Below are 26,220 nucleotides of genomic sequence, written 5' to 3'. Positions count from 1 at the left end.
TTTTCTGTAAGTCATTACAGAGAATGATAAAAATTGTGGCATTACAACCATAAACGTCAATGTATTGCATTGGGATATTAGGATAGAGCAACAAAATTGTGGAGTGAAATAGAAAGGATGACTTGTTTACCATTTTGAAAAATGTTCCAAAAGGTTTGGGAAACAACTTTTTATTTATGGATTTATAACATTAAATGGTATTTGTAGAATACCTAAAATGGCTGGTTGTGAATATGAAAAAGCAGTGGGTCAGCTGAACTGTACAGTAGGAATGAGGACAATATAACTCCTCAATAAGGCCTGATACTGGAGATTCATTGAAGACAGGGCGGTTTTGATCATGTTAAAATGCTTCACTGCAGTCTAAATCCAGACATATTCAGCTGAAAATATGTTCAGAGATGCTTTTTATACATCTCTACCTACCTTTAAAGTGAGATTTAAATTTTAAAACCAAATGACAATGTCAATGCTAAAACTACACTTGACCAAATGTGTACTTTGAGCACATTTGGGTAGCACATGTAGGTTCATGTGCTACCCAGGTGCTCAATAAAATATTGTAGGACGTAAATCTAGATCAACTTTATTAAATTCAACTAGATGTATTCTACTTACAGTGCTAATTACCTGAAAATTATTTGTAATACTCATAATAAAAGATGCTTTCTGAGTCGTAGACCATCGGCGCTAGGACCCAGAAAGCACCAGGATTTAAGGCCTAGAATAATATATTAGCATACTTCCTCTTTAGGCCCGATTTCCTCATAGATTGCCATTTACGAGAAAATTGCCACAAGATGTAATAATCTAGCTTCCTGTTTACACACCCGACTGCAATAAAATAAAAGTTTGAAGCTAAAATAATAAATTGGATATTGTAAACATAGTTATTAAAATTTTTTGAAGTGTAAATATTTTAGATAGAAAAAATTCAACGAAACAATTGCTGATTGATACGAGTGTATCAATAATTAGAAATAATTATGTCAACTGTATTTTACAAATTTATTCTATATTCATAATTATTTTACTTGCTGAATCAAATAATGTTTTTTTACTAAGTGAGGAAATAGTTTGTGCCGTTGGCTATAATTTAAATGGATTTGGTTTTTTTGGCTTTATTTCCCTGCTCTGTGTGTATAAACGGGTCTTGAACTTTGTTGAAGTACTTTTACCGGATGTGTGCGCGCCTCATTGTTGGGACGTTAACGCGGCTCCAGCTTCACTCCGTTCTGTGATCATGGCTGCACCGGACCTCAACAGCCATGTTTGCTAATTTAAAACCCAAAGGTTAGGGAATAGTTGTTTATAATTTATCGCTGTGTCATCTTCACCCACGCTTATCCGTTAACACGGAGGGGGTTTAAAGCCGCCGGCGCCTCCGGAACCCAAGGACTAAACAGAAAAAAGGTTGGCCTGTTTTGAGTGGAATATCGGTGAAACTTTGGATGGTGGCGGTGTAGGAGGATGATGCTCTGCAGAAATTGTCTGTGTGCGTAAACAATGTAACTTCATCTGGCTGCTAGCTAACGTTAGCCCGTCATCAAAAGGGAGTACGCCTCCATTTATTAATCCGCGAGTCTGTTTTTTGTGAGTTCGTTTTTATTTTTAACAAACCGGCTTGAATTTTTTGCATTCACCACGGGATAAACCAGCGTGGTTATGGTACCTGCTAACGTCGCAGCCTACTTACTCCGGATAAGGATGCTATTAGTTAGCTTTATCTGTTAGCTTTGTTCTTTTGTGATGATGTAGCTAAATAACCTTGGGGGGTGCTAGGCTGATATTCTCTGTTATATATTCCGGGCATGAAAAGTTGCTGGGATCCCTTCGGACTCGCACTTTAATCTAACATTAAGGATAAAATGGCCAGCACAGCCGTCTGGCAGCGCTTTAAAGTAGTGGTTGGTTCATTTGAGGGCGCTAAGCTAACGCGGCGCCTGCTGTTGCAACGGCCTCGTTGAATTAGGAAATCAAGATCCCGGAGGACTATCGAAAACTGGTAAACAGCCACTGCTGTCGTCAACTGTTCTTTAAAATATCAATACATTATTAGTTTACCCCCTCGCCTCCCTCCACTGCCGCCCTGATTATGTTTCGTGCTTGTGTTTCTACCTGTAATGAACGTTTCTAGTCTGTGCCGTATTAGCAGCGCCTCATCAGCGGTAATGATGAGCTCCTACCGTAATATTCGGCTTGTCCATTACACTCGCTCGGGCCTGGCATCTGCTGCTGCTGGCTGCGACATTTTAACGGCTGCTGCCGTTGGTCCCAAAATGCTGTCACAAAATCATTTAATCAGGCTATCTGAAACAAAACAGAACTTGGTTATATGTGATTTCTCGAACTTTAATGGAGACTAACAACAGACTAGTGTTGTGGTTCTATTTTATTTTGTTATTTTTTTTTTCTTTTAGATGGACTCAAATAACCATTTCAACTATGGCACCTCAACAAACTCAGGACTGAAACTCTCCTCAGGGGATTCTCTTTATACTAACGGGTCCTCCACGAGTTTTCCTCAGCAGGGGAAGAGTGAGTATTACATCCTCTAATACACATGTTTCAAACTCAAGGTCTGGGGGCCAAATCCGGTCCATCATAAGATTCTATGTGTCCCTGCACACTCTAGAGGGTCACATAAAACCTTCAAGATATCATCTTGGCATTGTGTTAATCCACAAGCATATTTAGATAACTGTTGAGAGAAAGGCAAATTAGTATGTATTTTTTTATTTTTTAGCGAAGCACCAATATAAAAATTTGGCCCAATATAAATATAAATACTGCTGAAATGGCTGATAACCATTATTTGCCTATACTGTAAATATTTCATTGTTCTTTTGACACCTTCAAAAAAATATTTTCAACACTATGTCAGTTAAGCTTCCTAGAATCCTGCACTCCCTCTCTATCACTGTCACATGACCAAACAAATACCACATGACCAACTCCTTCCTCTGCCCTCTGTAAAAACAAATGGCAATAAGATGGAAGTCAATATCGGTTGCTGATATCGGCTCAGTTTTATTTATTGGGCCGATATTGATGTATATATAGACTGTGTAGAAAAGCTTATCCAGGGATAAGTGCTGTAAATTAAACCAAAAATAACCATGATACAAGCATGGGACTTCAGTTTTATTCAGTTTTTATATGTTAATGTGTCTGTCTATATCAAATCAACCTAATAAATAAATAAATGTTAAAAAAAAGACTAAAATCGTCTGATATTGATGTTGGTGTTAAAATGGTGGATCCCTAATTTTTTTAATCTTGGTGCCTCTGTTTGTTGGTCAGTTTATGTATTGTAAAATATAGAACTTCTGGTTAATTAACTATAATGTGAAATAATGATCATAACACAGGAGAATCAATGCACACATTTCCTGAACTAAACTCCTCTTAATTTATTTGTTTTTAGGAATAAACATGTCTTTCTGTTTGAGCAGCTTTTTAAGCTGTTTCTGCTCTCTAACAGATCTAAATGGCGAAATGAATGTGAATGGCGTCACTACTGTACACGGGTCAAGCGTGTCTGGTTCCCACCCCCCGTCAGCTCCTTACCCGCACATGAGCGGCCACCACCAGGGCGCAGTTGGCTACGAATACCTGTGGGGGGGGCTCCCTCAGTATGGCTCTGGCATGGGCCCGTCATCAGGGCAGGGGGTCCACCAGAAGCAGCCGGCGTCTGGGATTGCGCAGTCTCAGTCACAGCACCACTTCCAAAGCCATGGCCAGTACCAACTGAACGGCGGCGTGGAAGCGTCCCACCAGCCCCCCATTGCAAGCCAAACAAACGTCCCTCTAACAGGCAACAGCCAGTATTGGAACAGGAGCAACCCCACCCAACAGCAGATGAGTTATAATTCCCCCAGCATGTATGGGAGCTTCCAGAGTCAGTCTCATCCTGGCGTTACGCCTTCCCCACATCACCAGCAGCAGACCTTACAACCGCCCCCCCATCAACCATCTCAGCAGCCCCTCCTCTCCCACCATCAGCCGCACCATCACCACCAGCAGCAGCATTACAGTATGATGACAAATGGGATGCCCTTCTACCAGCCCCCCCAGCAGCAGCTGCCACAGCAATCTCAATCCCAGACTCGCATGATGCCCCCCGCTGCCCAGAACTTCACCCCACCCCGCGGCAGCCCACAGCACCACAGCTTGGGCAGAGGGAGCTGCAGCAGTCCTCTGCCAGTGGGGATGTCGCCAACACCGGTTGTATCACCACCAATACAGGACAGTGGGTCACCCAAAGGTCTCAGCAGGGATCGCAGCCCTCACACTAGCAGTGCAGGGATGTCCTCTCCACTGCAAGGTGACTTTTTCTAATTATGATGGTATATTCTCGCTGTTTCCTCAGATCTTCATTTTGATATGTTGCACTGCTGCATGTTGTCATTGCCGCCTTAAGGTTGACATTTTGTGTTTTTGATTTTGATGACAAGTCAAACTTTCCTAGTCTACAATCTATTTCCTCCTTCTAATGTCTGGACATGAGTCATGCTCGTCATATGGTTGTATTTCTGCTTTGCCATTACTGACGTTGTCACCTCTGCTGAAAACTTGCACTTCCGTGTTAACAGAAACTATAATGGAAATGCAGTGATTGTGAAGTCTCCAAAGGAAAAACAGGCTAAGTTGTAACTTCACTTGTGTGTCTACTGCATTATTAGGTTAGTTTCAGCTTTTACAGTCAGGCATTGGGATAGTACTAACATATCACCAGCAGGTGTCAGTGTTTTGCTTTTGGAAAATGTCATCCAGAATATTTGTTTTGGGGGAGAAGCCTTTTTATTTACAGGAGGCCTGGGCGATATGGACTTAAAGTTTTAACATAACATCTTGTGGTACTATTATGATAACAGTAAAAGTGGCAATAAGAGCTATTTTTAGCTTTTTTAGGATAACTGTGTAGCGCTACAAACACAACTACTGTTCTTGAGAAACATTTCCTTTAATAATAGTCTTCTTTAGAAAGTGTGATTTGTATCATTAAGTTGCACAAATTAACTACATTTAATGGTATTTTTAAATGTATCGATATTTAATGATGCTCTCATTGAAAAAGCATTGAAGAGAAAAAATAAAACATCATTGATTAGAATTTATTGTGACAATGATAAATCAAAATTCTTATAAGAAATTTATCATGATAAACAATATAATGAATACCCACCACTAATTTACAACGATATTTAGTTGTACATCTTATAAAGATGTGAAAAGCCTTCTGTAAAGATTGAAAAATCACACTCTAAAATTTTATAAAATGAACCATATGGTAAGAGATAATGAGAAAAGTTTCTCTTCTCCTATGATTACAAATATAAACATGCACAATTTGCTAATCTTCACTAATACCATCAAAACACTAATTTGAAAATGTTCATCAACAAACCTTCCAAGGAGATTTGGTGATAAAAGATGAAAATGCGGAAAAGCCCCTCTTTGCCACTGTTGTTTGATAGAGTGTATGGACGACCTAAGACCTGCTTATGTTTGAAGGACCCTGGCAGCCTTGTAAAACTTCAAATTTTAAAACACCAGGACAGTTGTAATAAAAAAGAAGTCGAGAAAAACAATTAAATTGGGTCATCATGTGATCTTCCACAGAGAAATTGTTCACGAGGCACAAAGTCAACTTTCTTTTATGGCTGTCTCAGTTCAAATACCTAAAACTTGTAGTACAAACTCGAGAAGAGTATGGAGCATAAGAGGCAAACAAGACTTTGACGTCTGTTAAACATTTTAGGAGACTGTCCTTTTTCCCCCTCATTGAATAAATGTAACCAAATTATAGGTTGAACTTTTGTCTAAATCTTTCAACAAATTTGTCTGTGTCTGCATACTAGGATGTTGTTTATACTAAGATGAAGTATCAAATGTACCATTTATAAATACTTTTGATTGAGTTAACTAATAGTTTTGACATTTTGATTCTATTCTCCTTTAGGGTTTTCACGGGAAGCTATTAAGGAGGTTGATGCAAGCCACGCTGGCAGTGAAAAACCACCTATTGTCCAGAGGTCACCAAAGACTGACAGCTACCAACTTACACCTTCTGCTTCTCATGCGAGTCCTAAAAGCGATTATCGTCAATATTCTGATCAACCAGCAGCTCCGTATCCAGAAGTTACTCCCCCTGTCAGAGATGCAGTCATTTCCTCACATCTCCAGCATGTAACCTCTCCACTTTCGGCATCAAGTTCAGGGGCCTCGATGTCTCTTATGAAGACTTCGACTCCACCAGGGATCTCTACTTCATCTGGATCTCCAACATCTGCCTCCGGACCTCCTGTAGTGTTATCCGGTGATGTGGACGTGCCCTTCTCTTCGTCTTCTGCTGCTTTTTCAAGAATTTCCTCACCTCCTATTGTAGTCCAAGGCCTGAGGTCTTCTACTTCTCGAGTGTCGGAAACATCTGCCCTAGGATTCAAGCTTCTGCCACAGGGGCACTCTTCCTCTCTGATTCATTCAAACATGTCGAGTGAGAGCATGTCTGTTGGCACAGTTTCTTCGGGCCCTCCTGCCTCGTCTTCATCTGAGTTTTTAGTTGATCAAACCAAGTCTGTACTTCCTTCTACAGCCTCTAAATCTACTTGTGTTTCTCCTACTGCCGCCGTCTCCATCACTTCTCAATCGGCAACCGTTGCATCTCCAGCGTTGCTGATGCCTCACGGGTCCAAGCCAGTTTTGCCGCCATCTGTCGCCAATGCATTTGGAGATCAGCATGACATACCTGCTCCCCCGAGGTTGATATCTGCTCCTTCATCTTTGAGCACAAATTCCTCATCTCCCAGTGTGGCATCTTTGAAGATTCCAGCGTCTTCACCTTCAATGTTATCTGTCCCCAGTTTATCAGCGTCTGCAGGAGGAACCCATTCAGTTGGCAGTAAACTTTCTGAACCAACTTCAGCAACATCCCAGTATCGCAAACACACTCCTCCAGCTGTCGACACAAGTCTTTCCACTGCTTTTGCAGCATCAACGCCACCAAAATTGGTGAAAGCACCCTCTGTGACAGCCCAAACCGGCTGTCCGGTCCGACCTCCATTCACCCTACCTCTAACCACTCAAGCCTCCAGGACTGCACCTTTGTCCAACCCTCCTGCCTTGGTTTACATGCCTCCGCCGATGGGGATGTCTTCTAAAGCTGTCGGAAACTCTGACTCTCCAAACCTCCCAACTTCTTCTCTGATTTCAGAGCGTCATGCTCCCGGTGAGGAGAAGAGGGAAGTGGAAAATAAAAGGAACGGAAAACCAGAGGAGAGCCTATCCCAGCTGGATTCAGACCTAGTAAGCACTGAATCTCATGTGGTTGCCGTTGAAACCAAGAAGCAGGAAGTCTACCAGTATAAATCTCCCACTGATCTGCCAGGAAAATCGTTACAAACGTCTGAACAAAATCCCCAAAACGCTTCAGATATAGAGAAGCACGAAGTGAAGAGCAGCATCCTCTCAGACGCAGCAGACTCTCCTGTGGCGTCTACTCCAATCGGGAAGCCCCCGCATCTCAAAAGCACAAGGTTACAACATCAAACCAATGAAGAAGGCTTTGACAACTCCTCTGAAATAGCTTTTTACGACAAAGCAACATTTGACTCCCCCTCTAGACTCTGTGCCAGCTCCATCTTAGAAAAGACCTCACATATCTATGGCGATGCCTCGTTTTTAGGTGATTCTTCTCAGTTTGACACCTCTCATCTGGACACCACGTCCTGTGCTGAGGAGAACCAGTCTGCTACATTTGACAGCTCTGCAGAAGGTAGCTTCTCAGCGGAGGACTCCAGAGATGACACCATGGAGTCGACCAGGGAGGAGGAAACCTCCGAGGTGGAAGCGACCAGAAACAGCAGCCAGGCTACAGAAGGTTCAATGCTGGAGTCGTCTTTAGATACAACCACTCAGACCGAAGACACTGCTGCTGACTCGAGCCACGTGAACAACTCGTGTTTATCTGGATCGTCTCAGCCAGTTTCTCAAGGTACATTGACACATTTCTGAATTTAAAGTTAAATTTTCAGTTTAAAAGTTGTTTGTTTTCTTTATCTTCATAGAGGGTTCCTAGGTAGACTAGATAAGTATCACATAGCCTGATATTAAATGTTTCCAGAGGTCATAAAAGGTCAACCAGTACCAAACAACTGTGCTACAAAAATTTGAGTTGCAAAAAGATAGCAAAGTTAAGTTATACATTTTGTGTAATTTATAATATATATATATGTATAAAAATGTTTTTTTTTTTAATCTTAAAAATTATAACAGTACAAACAAAAAATTTTGCTGCACAAATGTAGCAATTATGATTCATAATTTGTTTGATTTTGTAAATAAAGACGGTCCAGTTGACCTTTAATAACCTCTGGAAACATTTATTGTCTTTAAAATGATAGCAGCACAAACGAAAATGTTTTCTGCGCAAACATTTGACACCAATTGTGTTTAGTTTCAGGGTGGTGAGGGCCGATTTAATATCTATAACGGGTTTTAAAAGTAACTGGCTTCAAATGATGCTTCCTATCTATCTTCTCTTTCTATATTGATTTTAAAAAAGGGCTAATTTCATTCTGCATATTTTTTTCTTTTATAAGAGGAATAATTTGTTTGAAAATCTGGAAATAAAAATACATTTCAGTTTAAATTAAAGGTTCATAATTAAACAGTTTATGTTGTGCATATTTAGAAAAAATTTTGCGGATCTAGGCAAGTTCAATTTTGTGTCTTGGATGGAAAAGGTTGCTTCAGTCTTATCGGTTGCTCTGTCCACTGCTCCTCTTCTCTTTTTTCTGTTGTTCATATATTTAAAATCCTTACATTTTTGCTGTAAAGTTCAAAGTGAAAATTTCTATTCATACTTTGAAAATTGCTGTTGAAAAGGCAAAAAAACCTCAGGAAATCTGACATAAAAATGTGTAGGAACTCTATATCTCCAATATACTTGGATGCTGTTGTTAAGTGAATTTTGTAAACAGTTTGATGTTGTTTTTGTCTCAGATTCTGAAGGAGACTGGGAACCGAGCGGACATGATGCACCAGACTCAGCTGGACACGTTAAGAGCAGCGCTGATGACGCAACAACCCCGAGTTTCACAGTGAGGGAGGACAACTTTGTCGCCTTTAGTACGCCAGCAGAAAGCACCGCTGTGCATCCTCTCCAACCGGTAACCGGGCCGACCGGCGAAGCTGCAGGAGATCTTCTGAAGACCACAAGCAAACGACGCAGACCTCGAACTCCAAAGACACTGCTGGTTACCACTGCAGGTATTCCATATTCTGATTTCTACATCAAAGTTATCATCAGATTTCTTTTTTCCAAGTAAATCCTGTCTGGGGAAAAAAGGTGAAATTGATTAGGTCATTGTTTTAAATATGCAAAAAATCATAATTTGTGAAATATGACAGAAAATAAAATAAAACATGGAAAATAAAAATGTTATTAAAGTACACTTTTTTAAATAATTCAAACTGAAACTTTTTGTTTGAATTTTTACTAATAAAAATAATGGAGCTGATATAAGTTTGCCCACATGCTAAAGAAGTTAGCTTTTTGCAGACCTTGAGGTCACCTACAGCATTCTGTTTATTAATTTATGGAATATGCAAAAAATGGTAAATGTTGACAATGCTATAAAAAAGTTTTTTTTTCCTTAAGCTCCTGAGAACATGCGAAAGCCTCGGGTTCGAACACCCAAAGCGGAGAAGATGAAGACCGATGAAGAGGGAGGGATGAAAGAGGAAGGAGCCGTGGGCAGAAAGAGGAAGAAAATGCTCAAGGTTGATGTTAAAGAAACAAAAGAGGCGTCGGGGGAGGCTGGCTCTCTCGCACAGGAGGTCGATCCAATAACGGCTGCAATTAACGCCGTTCTGGCCAACGCTTCTGCCCTGAGCACAATAGTGCAGAAACCCAAGAAGATGAAGCGGGTCAGAAAACAGGACCAAGACGGAAGCGCGGTGGGAACTCAGAAACGAGATGCAGAGACGACTGCTGATGATGCTGATGAAAACGATGACAGCTCCACTGCAGGTAATAAAGAAAATTCACAGATTTGTACGTATTGTATCAGGTGGCTTGGTTACAGGTTTGGTTCTGATTGGGCTCTCTGTCTTAAACAGGCGAATCGAACAGAAGACGGGTGGCAACTGAAGAGCAGGTCCAGTTCCCGCTCCAACACGGGTAGCAATCCAATTTTTACAGAAATTTCCTCTAAATCCCAGAATAGGTTAGAGAATCTGAGTTGTTTTATGGAGTTGTTGTGTAGAAGAAAAACCTGTTTGTTGCATTAAAAATGTCTTATGAGTAGAAACTGTTTCCTGAATGACGCTACTCCAAATTTACACCAAGCTCTCTTAATTTTCAGGTGGAAAAGGGAGATTCGTGTGAAGAAAATGGATAACCGCATGAAAGGGGAAACTTGGTATTACACTCCATGTGGAAGGAGGATGAAGCAGTTTCCAGAAATTATCAAGGTGACTTTTGCCGTTTTTAAAACGCACTTGTTTTTAAGAACACATGCGTCTTCCTGCTCTTAATTCTACGTCTGGTTTTCCCTAGTGGCCTTTATTTTCCTCTTTATTCTTTATTGACAAACCTTATTATTCTCTCTCAGTACCTCAAGAAACACTCGGATGGCGTGGTCTCCAGAGAACACTTCAGCTTCAGCCCACGCATGCCTGTTGGAGACTTTTATGAAGAAAGAGAAACTTCAGAGGTAAAACTTTTGTTTTCTTTTTTTTGGGTTATATTATACCTTGCAAAAGTATTTAAATCTCTTGAGCTTTTTCAATTTTCTCTCATGTTATTGGAACTTTATGTGGTGGACCAGTGCGAAGCAGAATATAGCTGTGAACTAGAATGAAAATGATTATAAGAAAAAGTCTAAGGTGCAGCGTTCATTTCCATTCTGTCCCTTTTTGATATCCCTAAATACAACCAGTACAACCAGCTACCTGCTGATGTCACCTCATAAGTAAGTCAAGTCCACCTTTGTGTAAATTAATCTCTGTGTCAATGCAGCTTTTCTGTGAAGGCTTCAAAGGTTGAATAAACAACAAAGACTAAAAACTGAGGCAGAGGTTTTCTGCTAAAGAGCAAGGATTCAACCAAAGCCATAATGAAATGACTTCGGTCAAAGCTTAAGTCATGTTGGAATGGCCCAGTTAAAGTCCAGACTTGTTTAACTGAAAATCGACTTGAACATAAATCGGACAAAAGTTGAGTTAATTTGCGAACAAAACATATGTTTTTGTGAATTTTTAGCATAATTACAGCAATGACTGTGTTCATTCAGTAAATTGGCATTCTTTTGAGTCTGTATACTCAGGATATGACACAAAATTTGTTTATTAATCGACTATTGAAAAAATCGATTAATCCGATTTGCATGTGTGACAGGGTGTGAAGTGGGTCCTGCTAGCTAACGAGGAGGTCCCATCGATGATCATGGCCATCACCGGTCGGCGTGGTCGACCTCCGAACCCAGACAAAGAGAAACCTCGCCGGATTGGAGCCCCGAAGGCAGGACAAGCCCGTCGCCCAGGTAGACCTCCTAAATTCAACGCCGTCGACCTTCTCAGCAAAGTTGATGCCAAGTTGCTAAATCGTCTGGAGGCCAAGGGTGAGCGAATATTTGTGTTTGGCTTGTAGAAACCATTATGCAAGTTGCTCGAAGGAGAGCAGACATGACTTTCTGGTGTTTCTGCATTTCCAGAAGCTCTCACCCAGGAGGAAAAGGAGAAACTAGTAAAAATCAAAAAGAAAATGAAAAGAAAGGTATGACCTCCTAGCTGCTTTCACAGTTGGCTCGTTAAACCGTTCAGATCTCATTATTCTGTTTCTGCTGCTCTGTCGCAGGCCCGAATGAAGAGAAGGGAGGATTTAAAGATTAAGAAGATGAAAGAGGAGAAAAAGAAAGCCAAGGTAACGCTAAATAATATTTTGCCTTCTTGTCACGAGCGACACTTCAGCTTCCAGTCAATATTTTCTGTTGTTCTGGCTTGTAGCTCGAGCAAGACGTCAAACTTCTGGAAGGCGTCGCTGAGCCGTCGGATCCAGCTGCTCCACAGCTCACGCAGTCAGAACCTGCTCCGGAGCCCAAAAAGCCCGGCCGCAGGAGAGCTGCCAAAGTTGAAGCCGCCGCACCCGCCCAGCAGCCGTCCGAGGAGAAGGTGGTCCAGAGCAACAGGGTGGCCAGCGCCCGGAGCAAAGCCAAGGCCTTGGCTAAAGCCCAGGCGGAGGCGGAGGCAGCAGCGCAGGCCGCTCTGGCGGCGAAGAGGGCGGCGGAGCGGAGAGCGCAGGCCCAGAGACGCCTGGAGGAACGCAAGAGGCAACAGCTTATTGCAGAGGAGCTGAAGAAGCCCACAGAAGACATGTGTCTCACTGATCACAAAGTGAGTTTCTACTGAGCCCGGTTTAGTTGAACTCTTTGAATCTTTTGAGTTTTTAAACACTTTTAAAACTCTATGTCCTCCAGCCTCTGCCGGAGCTGAGCCGTATTCCTGGTTTGGTTCTTTCTGGAACGGCGTTCGCGCATTGCCTGGCGGTGGTCGAGTTCTTGCATGGCTACGGAAAGATAATCGGCATCAACGTGCCGAAGGACATTCCCAGCCTTTCTACCCTGCAGGAGGGTCTGCTTGGTCTGGGCGACAGCCAGGGGGAAGTCCAGGACCTCCTTATAAAGCTGGTGGAGTCAGCGCTTCATGATCCAGGCCTCCCGTCCTACTACCAGGTGAGTAAACTACTTTAGGACAAGTATTTTTAACACATGAACAAGCACCAACATGTTTTAATTCATATACTCTAATTCCAATTCATAGTCTGTGAAGATACTTGGGGAGAAGTTGGTTGATTTGGAGCTGACCCGCAACACAGTTTCAGAAGTTCTCCGCATCTATTTGGAGTCTCATGGCTACGAGACGGAAGTGTGCAACATGCTGAGGACTAAAACGTTTCACATCCTTCCTCCTGACACCAAGGCAGCCATCCTGGGTTTCCTGGTGGAGGAGCTGAACAGCAGCAACATTGTGACGAGGTCAGGCCTGCGCAACTTCCTGCTCTAATAACACCCAACACAAGTTCAGTTACTTTCCTCCCTGGCCTGGTGTTATGTTAGCTTTAAGGTTTTAATGATTCATCTCAACTTATTCTGTTTTTTTTTAATAAGAAATATGTTTACAAGTTTGAATTTATTGTGGGTTTTCTCTAATCCACTACATTCACCCCATAAAACGTTTGGTAAAATGTCCTTTAGGAAGTTACCAAGAAACTACAAGTTTTTTGTAATCATCAACAAGTTTATTAGCATAATTTTGACTGAATATTGGACCACTTATTAGAACTGGAAGAGGTAATTTAGCTTTAAAAGTGGTTTAGCAGGTCCACGCTTTGCGAAGACCATACCAGAAGCTTAATATTATTCTGCTTCAACCACATCATAATCTCACCCTATTTACAATCTACGCTCTGGGGCTGCGATTACTACTAAATACATCTTGTATTAATTAGCACTATCTACTCTTCACATATTTTGCTATTTGTTTTTTTCTCTTTTTTGAAGGAGTAGAAGCAGACTTCTATGATGTTTGCTTGTATTTTGTTTATTTTTCTTTCTCTTCTGTAATCGTATTTCTTTCTTTTCTTTTAACATTTTACTCCACCTCTCCCTTTTTTTTCCTCTTTGCCTTTTTCACTTCCAGTGCATTTGGAGCATTATAGTGAAAGCTGTAATGCTCCACTTAGGAAAGTAAGTTGAATATTTATAGACTTTGAAACAGAAATCCATAGCAGGAATCCAACCAGTTGAAATGAAAACCAAGATTTCTGGTCAAATATGAAACCAGAATTATGCCGGAACCTTGAAGGCTTCAAAAATGTCAACTTGATAAATGACATTTGACCACATACTAAGGAGCCTTCTTATTATATTTAAGTCCAAATTTATATTTTTGATCTTGTGTGGATTAGGGAAAATCCATAATGTAAAAGCTGAGAATTAAGGACATTCTTTCAGATTATGGATGTTTGTAGCCATTTTTTTGATCATAACATGGCTGACTGTGTGTTTCAGTGACATTGACAACACGTTGGAGAACATGGCAACATACAGGAAGAATAAATGGATTATTGAGAGAAAACTTCGCAAGTATGATCACTTCTACCCCCACCCCCATTTTCTTCTTAAAAAGTGGAGTCCTGTGATTTTACCAGATGTCCATTAAAAACAAAATTATGTCACTGATGTTTGGATTGTCCCCGTCAGACTGAAGTCGGTGCTGGCGCGTCGTACCGGACGCTCGGAGGAGGAGCTGTGCTTCGAGGAGAGGCGGCGCAGCGCCAGAGTCGCCGAGGAGGAGAACTTCAGTCTGGAGGAGAGCGGTTTGGTCCTGGAGAGAGGAAGCAGGCGCGCACGCAAAGAAGAACCCAAACTCAGCGATGTGGGTATCTGCTCTTGTGTTTTAGAGTTAAACCTCAGCCACCATAGTTATCCAGTTTTGTTTTTTTTTTGTTTTATTTTGGTTACAGAGTGAGAGCCCCACCACTGCCAGCATTCCTGAGCTTGAAAGGCAAATAGATAAGCTAACTAAGGTAATCCTAATACAGCTCAGACACGGCTTCTTTTGTTTTGGTAAAGACAAAATCAGATTTTCTTTTTCTTCTTCCTCTGCAGCGTCAAGCGTTTTTCCGTAAAAAGCTGCTCCAGTCGTCTCATTCCATGCGGGTCGTCACGCTGGGTCAGGACCGTTACCGTCGCAGATACTTGGCCCTTCCTCACCTCGGAGGAGTTCTGGTGGAAGGACCCGAGGAGCTGCTGAGTGAGTCCCAGACGCTGCTGTGGCTTTAAGATTTAACTCTTGTTTTCTTAATGTGGTCTGTGCATCCTTAACATTTTTTTTAAAAGCCTTGAATTCATGCATCTAAAATTAAGACCTTAAATGTCTTCAATTCATTAGAAAAAAGTAATTTGGCTTTAAATAATTAGATCACAAGTCTTAGATTTTGTCTCGGAACGAATCTCGTATATTATATACAGTACAGACCAAAGGTTTGGACACACCTTTCTAATTCAATGGGTTTTCTTTATTTTCATGACTATTTATAAGGCAAGAAATCCCACTTATTAACCTGACAGGGCACACCTATGAAGTGAAAACCATTTCAGGTGACTACCTCTTGAAGCTCATCAAGAAAATGAAGAGTGTGTGCAAAGCAGTAATAACAGCAAAAGGTTGCTACTTTGAAGAAACTAGAATATAAGGGGTATTTTCAGTTGTTTTACACTTTTTTGTTTAGTGCATATTTCCACATGTGTTATTCATAGTTTTATGCCTTTAGTGTGAATCTACAACGTCAATAGTCATGAAAATAAAGGAAACTCATTGAATTAAAAGGTGTGTCCAAACTTTTGGTCTGTACTGTATATATATATATATTTTTTTTTATTTTTTTATTTTTTACCCCTCCAGTGGGTCTTTTGTGGGCTCTAGTGTCCCTTATATGACAGTAGGCTGACAGGAAAGGGGGAAGGAGAGGAGGGAAGACATGCAGCAAATATCGTCGGGTCTGGGAGTCGAACCCGCAACGGCCGCGTAGAGGACTCAAGGCCTCCAAACATGGGTTGCGCTATCCCCGACGCCACCATGGCACTCCCATATTTGTATTTTTTTCTCATGTCGAGCATAAGTTTGAGTCACATGCAGACATCTTCATTGTATTTTAGCTAGTTAGTTAGCTATTTTGTGCTTTTCATCATGGATGAATTTGTACATTTCTTTGGCAATGCAGGCCTTAAATTTCATTCATATTTGCCTTAACATCTTAGAAAGTTTTAAATTTCTTTAATTTATATACCTTCTCTTGCAGCTTCAGCAGAAGTCTTTGTTGCCGAGGTTCCTGTCACATTCCTGAAAAAGGAGCCCAAAGTCGAAGAGATCCCAGTGCCAACCTCTCCACCCGCTCCTGCTTCACCCTCTGCTCTGTCCTCTGCCAAGCCGAGCCAACCTCAGACCGCCTCTGTGGAAGACGACCCGCTTCCCGGTACCGCGTCCCTCATGAGCACACAGAGGGGCCGTGGTCGTCCCCGAAAAATCAAACCGGAAGTCGAGTTGCACCTCCGCACGGCGAAGATCCGCCGGCGGCGTCGAAGCAGCGCCAGGTCTGTGGGAGAGGAGGGGCCGGGGTCGCCCAACAGCGGCCTGCTGGACCTCACTCAGGCGGCATTCAAGAGCTGGCTGAGCCAGTCGCAGGACGTCATGACCAACGGTGGCGGCCCTGGGGTAGCAGGGGACGCTCCTGAAGGCGGCCACTCAGAGGAGAGCGTCAAAGAGATGGCGGAGAAACAAGGACAGTGGTTCAACCTTCTCCCCAAGCAGCCGTGTGACGATAACTCTCTGACCGAGCCCCAAACGCCGGTGTCACCGGGTTCCCCCCCCAAACTCCTCCCTCAGATCCCGAGTGCACTGCCTGCGCTTGCTGCTCCGCTCATGGAGGTTCGCCACTGCTGCTCAAACACTTATGAAAGCAGTTAATACTTGGGGCCGATATTAAAACCAAACCCTCTCTCTTCTTTAGCATGACCAGCTCCTGCCTACTTTGACTCCTGCTGACCCCGTGACCCCAGCAGCACCTCAGGATGGTCCCCCCACCGATCTGGCTCCTGCTGCTCCACCCATAGCCTCTCCGCCTCCGCCAGCTGCCATCGCTCCTCCTCCAGCTGCTCCAGTTACTCCTGGACGGCCCGGTCGGAGGCGTAGGCGGGGCAGCAGAGGCAGCAGTCCGGCCCGCAGGGGGCCCCGCGGCGCAGCGGCAAAACGCCGCGGCCGCCCGCCAAATGCCGTGTTCCAGGAACTGGAGCAGCAATACTTCACACAACTGGTGGTGAAGCCCATACCAGCATGTACGTTGGGGTTTTTGTTGTTTGTTTTGTGCAAATTAACGTGGCTGTTGAATAGTTTGTCAAATGTTAAATATACAAGCTGCTTCAAAAGTACAAACGCTTTGAATGTTGTGGGATTACTACTTTAGAGTTTTTCATTGGACTCTTAGCCAGCTTTATTTATATAGCACCTTTTAGGCGATGGCAATTGGAAGTGCTTATACATAGAAGTTAAGATAAAACTCATCAAAACAGATTTAGATTAAACAGATTAAAATATAAAGTAAATTAAAAACTAGGATTAAGAGTAGGCAACAGCAAATAAAAAAAATCTTGTTTTAATAGAACAGGTGAGAGCATTCCTGCAGTGAATCGGAAGCTTGTCCACATTTCTGGTGTATAAAAACTGAAGGCTTCTTCAGGCTGTTTAGTTCTGTGTTGGTTTGATTCAGGTGATATTAAAGATCTTAATGGTTTATAGCATTGAAGAAGATCAGATATGTAGTATTTTTTACTTTTACCGGTAAGTACTTTGTAAACCATTAGTGAAATTGATGGATGAATGGAGTTAAAGGAGAAGAATGCATGCTTTTCTATGCTTGTTGTATTGTCTTCTAACAAATACAAATCTGAAAAGTGTGGAATGCATTTCTGCTCATTCTAGCAGGGGATTTCCTTTCAGAAATCCCCTTTAATTGCTGTTGTGTGATGTGTTTTCTGATTTGCCTTCCAGCTATGGTGCGAGGATGGTGGTGGATCAAGGATCCAGAGGAACTGTACATCACGCTGCAGGCGCTCCATCCACGCGGCATCCGAGAGAAAGTTCTCCACAAGCATTTGGCCAAACACATGGAGAGCTTAGCTGAGATTTGCACCAAACCCATAAACGGTGAGACCACCATCCTGTCCGCCTTTCCCTAGTTACCCCTCTGCACACCTGTTGCTACGTCGTCGTGTAATCCTCTCCCCTCACATGTAATCTCTGCGTAGATCCACTGTTTGAGCTGAAGACGGAGGACAAAGACGTGCTGCTGGAGGCGCTGCAGCAGCCCTGGCAGGTGCAGGAGAAAGCGATGGAAGTGGATGTCAGCGCCCTCCAGTGGGTGGAGGACCTGGAGCAGAGAGTCATTGCTGCTGATCTACATTTAAAGGTTTTAAGAAAAACTGAAATTCACTTTTTAAAATGGTTCATAAATGTGTTGAGATTTCTAAAAACACAAAATTAAATAATTGTGTAAAAGTGTTGATGTATTTTAGTAACTGTATTGTTTTTCTTCAAGGCTCTTCCTCAGGGTGCTCTGAACGAAGCTGAAAACAGCACAGAAACACCAGTGACTGAATTTCAGGTGAGCTCTCAAATGTTCCGCCAAAATAACTTACTGTCTTTATACCAGGGTCTCTGTGGGTGTCTGAAATCCTTGAAAATCCTTGAATTTCACCAAGGTGGTTACAAAGTTTGGAAAGTGCTTAATTTCTGTATAAAGTCCTTGAAAGTACTTGATATTCTATCTGCACAGTTCTGTAATAAAGTTCAGATAAGCTTTTAGGAGAAAATACTCCTTACAGAAAGTCAAGTTATTATTTATATTGCATTTAAGCATTTACCTTAACACAAACCAATTTGTTCAATGTAATGAATATTTACTATTCCTAATGGCTCGATGATTTATTGATCTGTGTAACTGAAATACATTTGTTCTTATATTTTGTTCATTAGTTATTGAAATTTAATTGAAATCTTCTTTGTTGTTGTTAAATTTGTGTTTTCTTCTCACACCAGTCAAGGGTACAGGGAGTGTATGAAAAGAAATTTTCAAAACATAAAATGTTATATTTTAGTATATATTGTCCCTGCTGTGTAGAAAATTATCACATTAACAGTAATAAAAAAATAGCAGTGAATTGAAATAGTTTTTTTTTTTTAAGTTAATTTGTATTGTTTTCATCTCCAAAGTGCTGGAAGCTTTCCTTGAAAACTACCTGATAAAGTGCTGTGAATGTTTCCTCTCCTTCCAGCCTTACACCATCCCAGACCCAGACTCCACCCGCGACGACCTGCAGTACTACGAGCACGACGTGGACCCCCGCGACGACTGGATCGTGCGGACCAAGAAGGAGTGGTCCGGTTTGCCCCGCATCGCCACGCACCCGCTGGACCTGGCCGTGCTGCGACTCGCCAACCTGGAGAGGAACATCGAGAGGCGCTACCTGAAGGAGCCGCTGTGGAACCCGTCGGAAGTGATGCGCCTCGCGCCGCTCACTCCGACACCCGGAGAGGAGCTCTCACTAGACGTGTTCAGGTGGGAACGAGTGGTTCAAGATTACAGAAGAGTTTAGAGACATGTGTAAATGATCAACAGGAATAAACGTGATGAATCAGTTCTTTTAATTGTTTAGTTTGAGCAGGCAAAAGGTAAAAACAGGAAGGAAAAATAAAACAAATTATCATGTTCTCTGGCATGCAAGATCAAAGGAGATCGAAGATTCAAGACCTTGTGATTTCTTGCGCTTAATCGTCAGTGTATTAAGTAATCAATTAATCAATAAAGTAAACATACTAAAAAAAAAAGCCTTTTTCTAAAAGAACAACATGTCAACACTGTACAAAAAATACATACATTTTATATTTAGGATAAAATCTTGTCTGTAAATCTGCTTTACCCAAAACTCCTCAAATGACAATTTCAGCATTATTCTATTTTTTTAAAAAAAAATTTAAATATTAAACACCTTCTTGCTAATCAGTTAATAAAAAAATATTCAATAGATCATCCCTTCACCATATTTAGAAAGCAGAAATGTCTGAACTTTTCATATGTTCATGTCTATACTGTTTATTTTAAGCTGCAGTAGCATGCTTTGCTACAAATAATAAATTGTGCACTAAAGGAATGCCATATTATCTAATTTTAGACAAAAAAATGTTGATTTTAAAAAAGGAAGGTATCTTTTTTTAAAGTATTTCTAATATTGTATAAAATAAGCTTAAGTTGTTAAATGAAAAATCTGCAGAATGGACCTTTTTTTTTTAAATCAATTAATCGGTCACCAAAATAATCATTAGTTTCAGCCTGATAGACGTGTTGTAACTGATTTGTGGCCGTTTTCTGCTTCAGTCTGGAGAGTGAGATCACGTCTCGACTGCGGACGTGGCGACAGGCTCTGGATCGCTGCCGCAGCGCGCCACAGCTCTGCCTTTGTGTGTTTCAGCTGGAGAAGGCCATCGCCTGGGAGAGATCGGTCACCAAAGTGGTGAGAAGTCGTGTTTTATTGTGACAGATTAAGACAATGGAGGCATTTTGGTTGATGGAAACTTGATTCATCCACACCAGTCAGGTTTTCAACTGGTGAAGAAAATCATGTGGTACATTTTAACCCAGGCCTCTTCTGACTTTCACTGTAACTGTGCATTAAAGGTTCAGGGTTGTGGAGAGTATGAGGAATAATTGTCCTTCACAGTAATAGTCTTTTGAAAAAATATGAATTATATTTCTTTGCATTTCATAGCTGTGTATTACATCGTGTTGGTCTATGACCTGGATTTTTAACAAAATGTTCTCAGTCTGTGATAAAAAATATGAATATTTTTGCAGATTATCTACTCACGATTGTCACTCTAAGCTTTTTTTGTTTTTGTGTAGACCTGCCAGGTGTGCAGGAAGGGGGACAACGATGAGTGCCTGCTGCTGTGTGACGGCTGCGATCGAGGTTGCCACATGTACTGCCTGAAGCCCAAAATCACCCAGGTTCCAGAAGGAGATTGGTTTTGTCCAACCTGTGTCCCGAAGGTGATTTGGAAACAAAGAGAATGTCTTTCCTTTTCTACATCCAACCATACTGTCTAGTTTCTGACATGTTGCATTTTTTTTATTTTTTATTTTTGTCTAAGATGGAAGACGAATTGCAGAGCTCGTCCAAAAAGCGCACCAGGCTGAAGAAGAGGAGGTATGAAGAGGACAGCAGTGAGGACGAGACCACAAAAAGACGCAGCGGCGGCATGACAACGCGGCACAAGGAGACCCCTGTGCCTTCATCTTCGTCGTCTACCCGTTACTCTGGAGACGGAGGCGGCAGCAGCAGCAGCAGCAGTAGCACCAGCAAACGCCGGCGCATAACGACACGCAACCAACCTGACCTCACCTTCTGCGAGTGAGTCACTGTTCAGTCCAGCTAGATTCCTCAAACATCATTCCAGTTCTTTTTAGAATTTAAAATGAAGTTGATGATGTAAGTTGGTGATCATTGACTCAAATTCCCACCAGGATCATTCTGATGGAGATGGAGGCTCACGCAGACGCCTGGCCGTTCCTGGAACCCGTCAACCCCCGACTGGTGCCGGGCTACCGGCGCATCATCAAGAACCCCATGGACTTCCTCACCATGAGAGAGAGACTGCTGCAGGGAGCGTAAGAAAAAAAACTCTTGTCTTTTAGCTTTCGCACACAGGAAAGCTTTTGAACATTACAGTTCAAAAGTTCAAATTTAAGGGAAAGAATTCCCGGAACGCTCCATTTGCCAAATGAATCTGTTAATTCAGGTGGATAATCTACCACTACACAAAGATGTGTATAAATATTTTTTCTGAAATTATTGGCACCAATAATAATAATGTTTCTTCGTCATTGCTTCCTCTCTCTACACAGCTAACATCTAAATCAGGAAGTGGTAAAATATTTCAATAAAAAAGGGACAAACCTTTATTAAAGCTGTTAAAACATCCATTGATGCATATAAATATACATTTATTTGACATATCTTTTTTTGTGGTGTTAATCCTGAAGGAATCAGCAATTATTTATGCTTATTGAGGGAAAACTAAAATATACTGGTGCATCTAACTGAAATAATAGTAATAGTATTGAATTTGTTTTTATTTAAAAAACAAACTTTGAACCAGGTGAAGCTAAAACTGTGCAACATGGAGTTTTTTGTCTGAAATGCAAAATGCACATATTTTTTATACTGTTTTGACTTGATTACTGCTTTGATTGTGTTTTTTTTCAGCCAATTGCCTTTTTTGAATCTTTATGCTCCAGTTAACGATTAATTGATAAACTAAGTCGGTTGACGATTATTTCTGTAATCATTCCATCACTTTTAAACTGATTGTTTCATCCCTAGATGATGATATTCTAACTGAAATGTGCCACAGAGTATGTAGCTCTTCCAAAAATGATGTTAATCTTCAAACATGAAGGATTTGCTTGTAACTCTTCCTGGTTCACGCCTCACCCTCCTCTCTTCTTCTCCTCTCCAGTTACTGCAGCTGCGATGAGTTTGCGGCCGACGCTCAGCTGGTCTTCAACAACTGCGAGCTGTTCAACGAGGACACGTCGGAGGTGGGCATGGCGGGTCACTCCATGAGGCGCTTCTTCGAGAGCCGCTGGGCGGAGTTCTACTCCAACAAGGACAAATAGGAGCCTGCCAGGATCGGCCTCAGGGTGGCGCTGTGGATTGTTGCTGCATTCTCCAGTGCTGCGAAGACTGGCTGGAGTCCTGCTCCGGCCTCCTGTATTATCTCATGTATAGGTATATATGTATAGGTTTTGGCTCTTTGTCTGTTATCGTTTCCTGGACAGGTTGAATCTTTTTCTACCGCCGTTCCCCCGTCTCTCCACCTCTGCCCCTCATCACGTGCTCCTCCCGTCGCGTCCCATCAGGCCGCTCGGCCGGCTCCACACTCGCACTGAAGGTCAGAGTGTGACCTTGTCACCGCATCCCGGACCTGCTCGGCGCCGCCCGACGACTGAACGCACCTAGACTCTTCTGAGCATTTCTTACCTGTTGTTTGGAAATGTAATGTAACGTGGTCTTATGCCTAGGAGTAATTTTTTTCAATGGCTCACTATATTTTTATTATATATTCTATATATAAATATATATAAAGATTACAATAGCTGGGATTATTTAATAGCAATAGCTCGTAGTGAATGTGTACAGACGACCCAATAGAGATGTTTAGACATTTTATGAAAAAAAAAAAAAAAGGCCAGTGAAACTTAAAGGAATCTGTTGTTGGACTGTCACCAGTAGATGTTGTATAACCTCCACTTAAAGACACACACGCACGCACACACACCAGTGTATACGTAATTTTACCCACAACCTCACCTGCTGCTCTTGTGGGAAACACTCAGAAGCTGGAGGGGTTTTAGATTTGGTCAGTTGTAGACTCGTAGACGTCGCTGCGAAGAGCAAAACGTTCTGCGACCAAGAAGCGTTCTCGCACCTGTAAATAGGCTGTGCTGATTGGACACTAGGAGGAAGTTTTTGCTGTTGGCAGTTGCAGGTTTTAGGAGCGTCTGTGCATGTTTTACACATCAAATCCGCAGCTGCAAGCCCTGCTCTGGAGCAGGGTTTAAATTAAATCTCACATTTTGTTTTTAGCTCATTATAGATTGGATAAAAAAAATAAAAATATTTAAAACAGACTGAAGTTTCATTTTAAAGAATAGAATGTCTCGAGAGCTGATTTTTGACATACTGGGCGCATTTCTGCCTTCTTCCTCTGTCTTACATTCCTATTCATTGATTTTTTTATTGTTTTTCTTTTTTGGGGGCCAACGTATGATGCTGCACGATTGGTTTGCCATGAAGGTGACAGGATGACTCCACCGTCTGGGTTTATTTAAACTTGCTCCTTACACTGAACTTTTTTTTTCTCTTTTCCTTTTTCAGAAAATGTATTTAAAAAAAAAAAAGAAAAAAAAAAAGACATGACAACCAAATGTGGTGTTAAGTGAATTTTTAATAATGTACAGTTTTGGTGACTTTAAATTTGATTCTTTATATTTTTAGGACCAATTCATCATTTTTAAGAGGAGGTATTACAGGACTCTGTTGTATTAAGGTGATGTAACACGTGTGCATCTGTAGAATGTACTGTGAGTTGAATAAAAACACATCTTGTAGAGAGTTGTTGTTCTGCTTCTGTTTTTTGGTTTTTTTTTTTGTTTTTTTTACCTTAATTCTAATCAGATACCAGGAACCAACTGTAAATAAAGATAAAATAAGAATGCAGGTTTTAGCTGTTTTGCAGCCAAGATTGTGTCCAAACAAGAATTTTAACTTTGATTTCAAACCTTCCCACACTTAATTTTTCCCCTAAAAAGGAAAATACTTGCAGTGATTCTTGTATTTTTGTCCAAGAAACCAGAAATGGAACAACAGTTCAAATATTTAGGGGTTATCTTATATTCACAATTTTTTTTTTTAAACAAGTGGAATCTTGTGAGAAGAATTAAATTTAATTTCTAATTTTCAATTTACTGGAAATAGTTTCACTTTAGAAAGTGGGGAGTTATACCACGATGCAGTGATTAAACCATCATGATATATTACATAATTTGGTTATGGTCTTGCAAAACATTTGTAAAACCAGATATCGATTTTATAATTAAAGTATTTCTTATTCCATAGTTTTGTTTTGTGATTTTTATCACTGCATTTATTATGTGCTTCCACATCAACGCGCCACAGTTCCCAAAAGTCTGAACCGGAAGTGATCAGCGCAACAGAACCGCCATCTTGTTAGGCAAGAGTAGCACAAAGCATAGATGAACCATGCTGTGAGACGAACAAAAATAATATCAAAAGGTTTAAGACTTGATTGTTGCTCTGTACTTATATTGTTAGATATGAACCAGGCGGAAGCTAGTTCTAAGCTTGTGGCTCGTTTATTGTTGTCATAGCAACTCCATAGCAACTGTCATGACAGTTACGATACCTACCAAGATGGCTGTCAGGTACAAGGTTCCTGATAATGTGATGTCACATGAGAACTATTTATCGGACTAGCGATGGAAATTAGTCACCTAGTTACAATGGGTGTTCATTAATACGTATTGTCCTCCCATGTTTTATAAACTAAACTTGAACTTGACAGTGAAAAATGTTAAAAATATTTGTGTCCCATAGAAATATTGGGAGCATCTGGTGTTTTTTTTTTTCTTTTGTTATTTAAATGAAAATTTTTTTGCAGAAAATAAAAAGTCCTGTCTGGAGCACATGCTGCTGGAAACATCCTGCCGTCACTTCCAGCTGTTCAACTGTGATGGAGGCCCCAGATTCAAACTCACTAATGAATCTACAATCAAAATCAGGAAAAACAACACGGTTTTTCTTTCATTTTCTTTCATTTTTCTTTTCTCTTTTTTTTTTTAACCTTACATTCATTTCCAGAGTCTGTACCATATTAATTCCCCGTTGCTCTGTAGCACAAAGCCCTGAGTTTGCACTTCGAGTGTATGTGTGAAAATAGCGTCAGTGTCAGCACTCTGGGTGAGTGAGGCGGCCTGAAAACTCCTCACGCCAGCGGGTTCCATTTGGGGCTTACCGCCACAAAAGGGGGGATAACAGTCACACAGTTGCCACAGTGAGGAGGGGGTAATCCATGACATAATGGGGCAGACCAGCAGAAATCCACCACCATCACGTACCGGTCATTTCTGCCCCTTCACTCGGTTTGGAACCAGAGCGGTTCCTGCAGCATCATCTGATCGAAGTGCAGTGCGTGTTGATATCAAAGAGAGACAATGAAAAGAGACGCAGCAGTTCACAAGCCTCCATGGTAACAGCATCATGAAAGAGACGGTCCCCATGGTGATCAGAGGGATACCTCACAAGCAGCATGTAGAGAGGCGAAAACGGGCCTTTTGAAACGACTGAAAAAGGTTTTAGGGATTGATCGTATCTGGCACAGAAATGCTGCATATTAGAGAAACAGATGGTTTGAAATCAAAGCATGAGGTTTGTTCTTGTTGTTCGCCTCACTTCTGCTCACTAATTGGCTCCTTCTGCTATTACTGGTTTGAAAGTCATGCTGAGCGGCAGTTTCTAGGTGACCAGTTCACACCAAACACAGTTTGACAAAAAAAAAAAAAAAAAACCCAACAAACAAACAAACCAAACGTTTTGCTAAATGGTGTACATCTGAAATCTTCCTGAAGAAAATAAATTCTTGGCATAAAATAAGAAAGGAAACAAAATTATAAGCCAAATAGCCATATAACAAGACAAGCATTTAGTTTAGGTAGACGTCTGTTCTCAAGATTGAAACAGTTCCTTGTCAATTTTATAGACTTGTAAGTGTAATTTATATTTAAAAAGCAGCAATCATTTGATTTTGTGTGCTGCTGGTGTAATCAGAGGGAAGTTAGAGATATCGCTAATTGAATAAAATGGATGGAGTATTAAATATTCTGTTATTTTTAACTATTTTTATAATCTCTGCACATGATTTAGTTGCGCCTAAACAACAACAAAACAACATAGATTCACTTATTAAACAAAATATAACAAAAGATCAATTTTGATTTCTTTTAGCTGAAGAAAAGAAACC

General features: G+C 41.3%; 1 protein-coding gene across 3 annotated transcripts; it reads left to right on the top strand.

The window, feature by feature from the left end:
- The first annotated feature begins 1,195 nt into the window (after positions 1–1,195).
- On the top strand, positions 1,196–23,795 carry baz2a (bromodomain adjacent to zinc finger domain, 2A). Of its 3 annotated transcripts, none has more exons than XM_028044249.1 (30): positions 1,196–1,293; positions 2,421–2,538; positions 3,485–4,327; positions 5,966–7,996; positions 9,007–9,273; positions 9,665–10,036; positions 10,126–10,186; positions 10,371–10,479; positions 10,620–10,721; positions 11,405–11,627; positions 11,721–11,782; positions 11,864–11,929; positions 12,013–12,399; positions 12,483–12,737; positions 12,826–13,040; positions 14,076–14,150; positions 14,268–14,442; positions 14,531–14,593; positions 14,676–14,820; positions 15,869–16,494; positions 16,577–16,901; positions 17,614–17,769; positions 17,871–18,031; positions 18,161–18,226; positions 18,897–19,180; positions 19,997–20,132; positions 20,522–20,668; positions 20,770–21,029; positions 21,143–21,286; positions 22,138–22,297. In XM_028044249.1, the coding sequence occupies exons 2-30, from the start codon at positions 2,421–2,423 to the stop codon at positions 22,295–22,297; spliced, it is 8,034 nt and encodes a 2,677-aa protein (XP_027900050.1). In that variant the 5' UTR covers positions 1,196–1,293. The 3 variants fall into 3 exon arrangements, with proteins under 3 accessions (XP_027900050.1, XP_027899964.1, XP_027900131.1); XM_028044163.1 differs by having other exon boundaries at positions 1,210–1,413; XM_028044330.1 differs by lacking the exon at positions 1,196–1,293 and having other exon boundaries at positions 22,138–23,795.
- Positions 23,796–26,220: the final 2,425 nt, after the last annotated feature.

This window comes from Xiphophorus couchianus, chromosome 1 (assembly GCF_001444195.1).
Source record: "Xiphophorus couchianus chromosome 1, X_couchianus-1.0, whole genome shotgun sequence".
NCBI lineage: Eukaryota > Metazoa > Chordata > Actinopteri > Cyprinodontiformes > Poeciliidae > Xiphophorus > Xiphophorus couchianus.
This window is presented reverse-complemented; position numbering and strand designations above follow the sequence as displayed.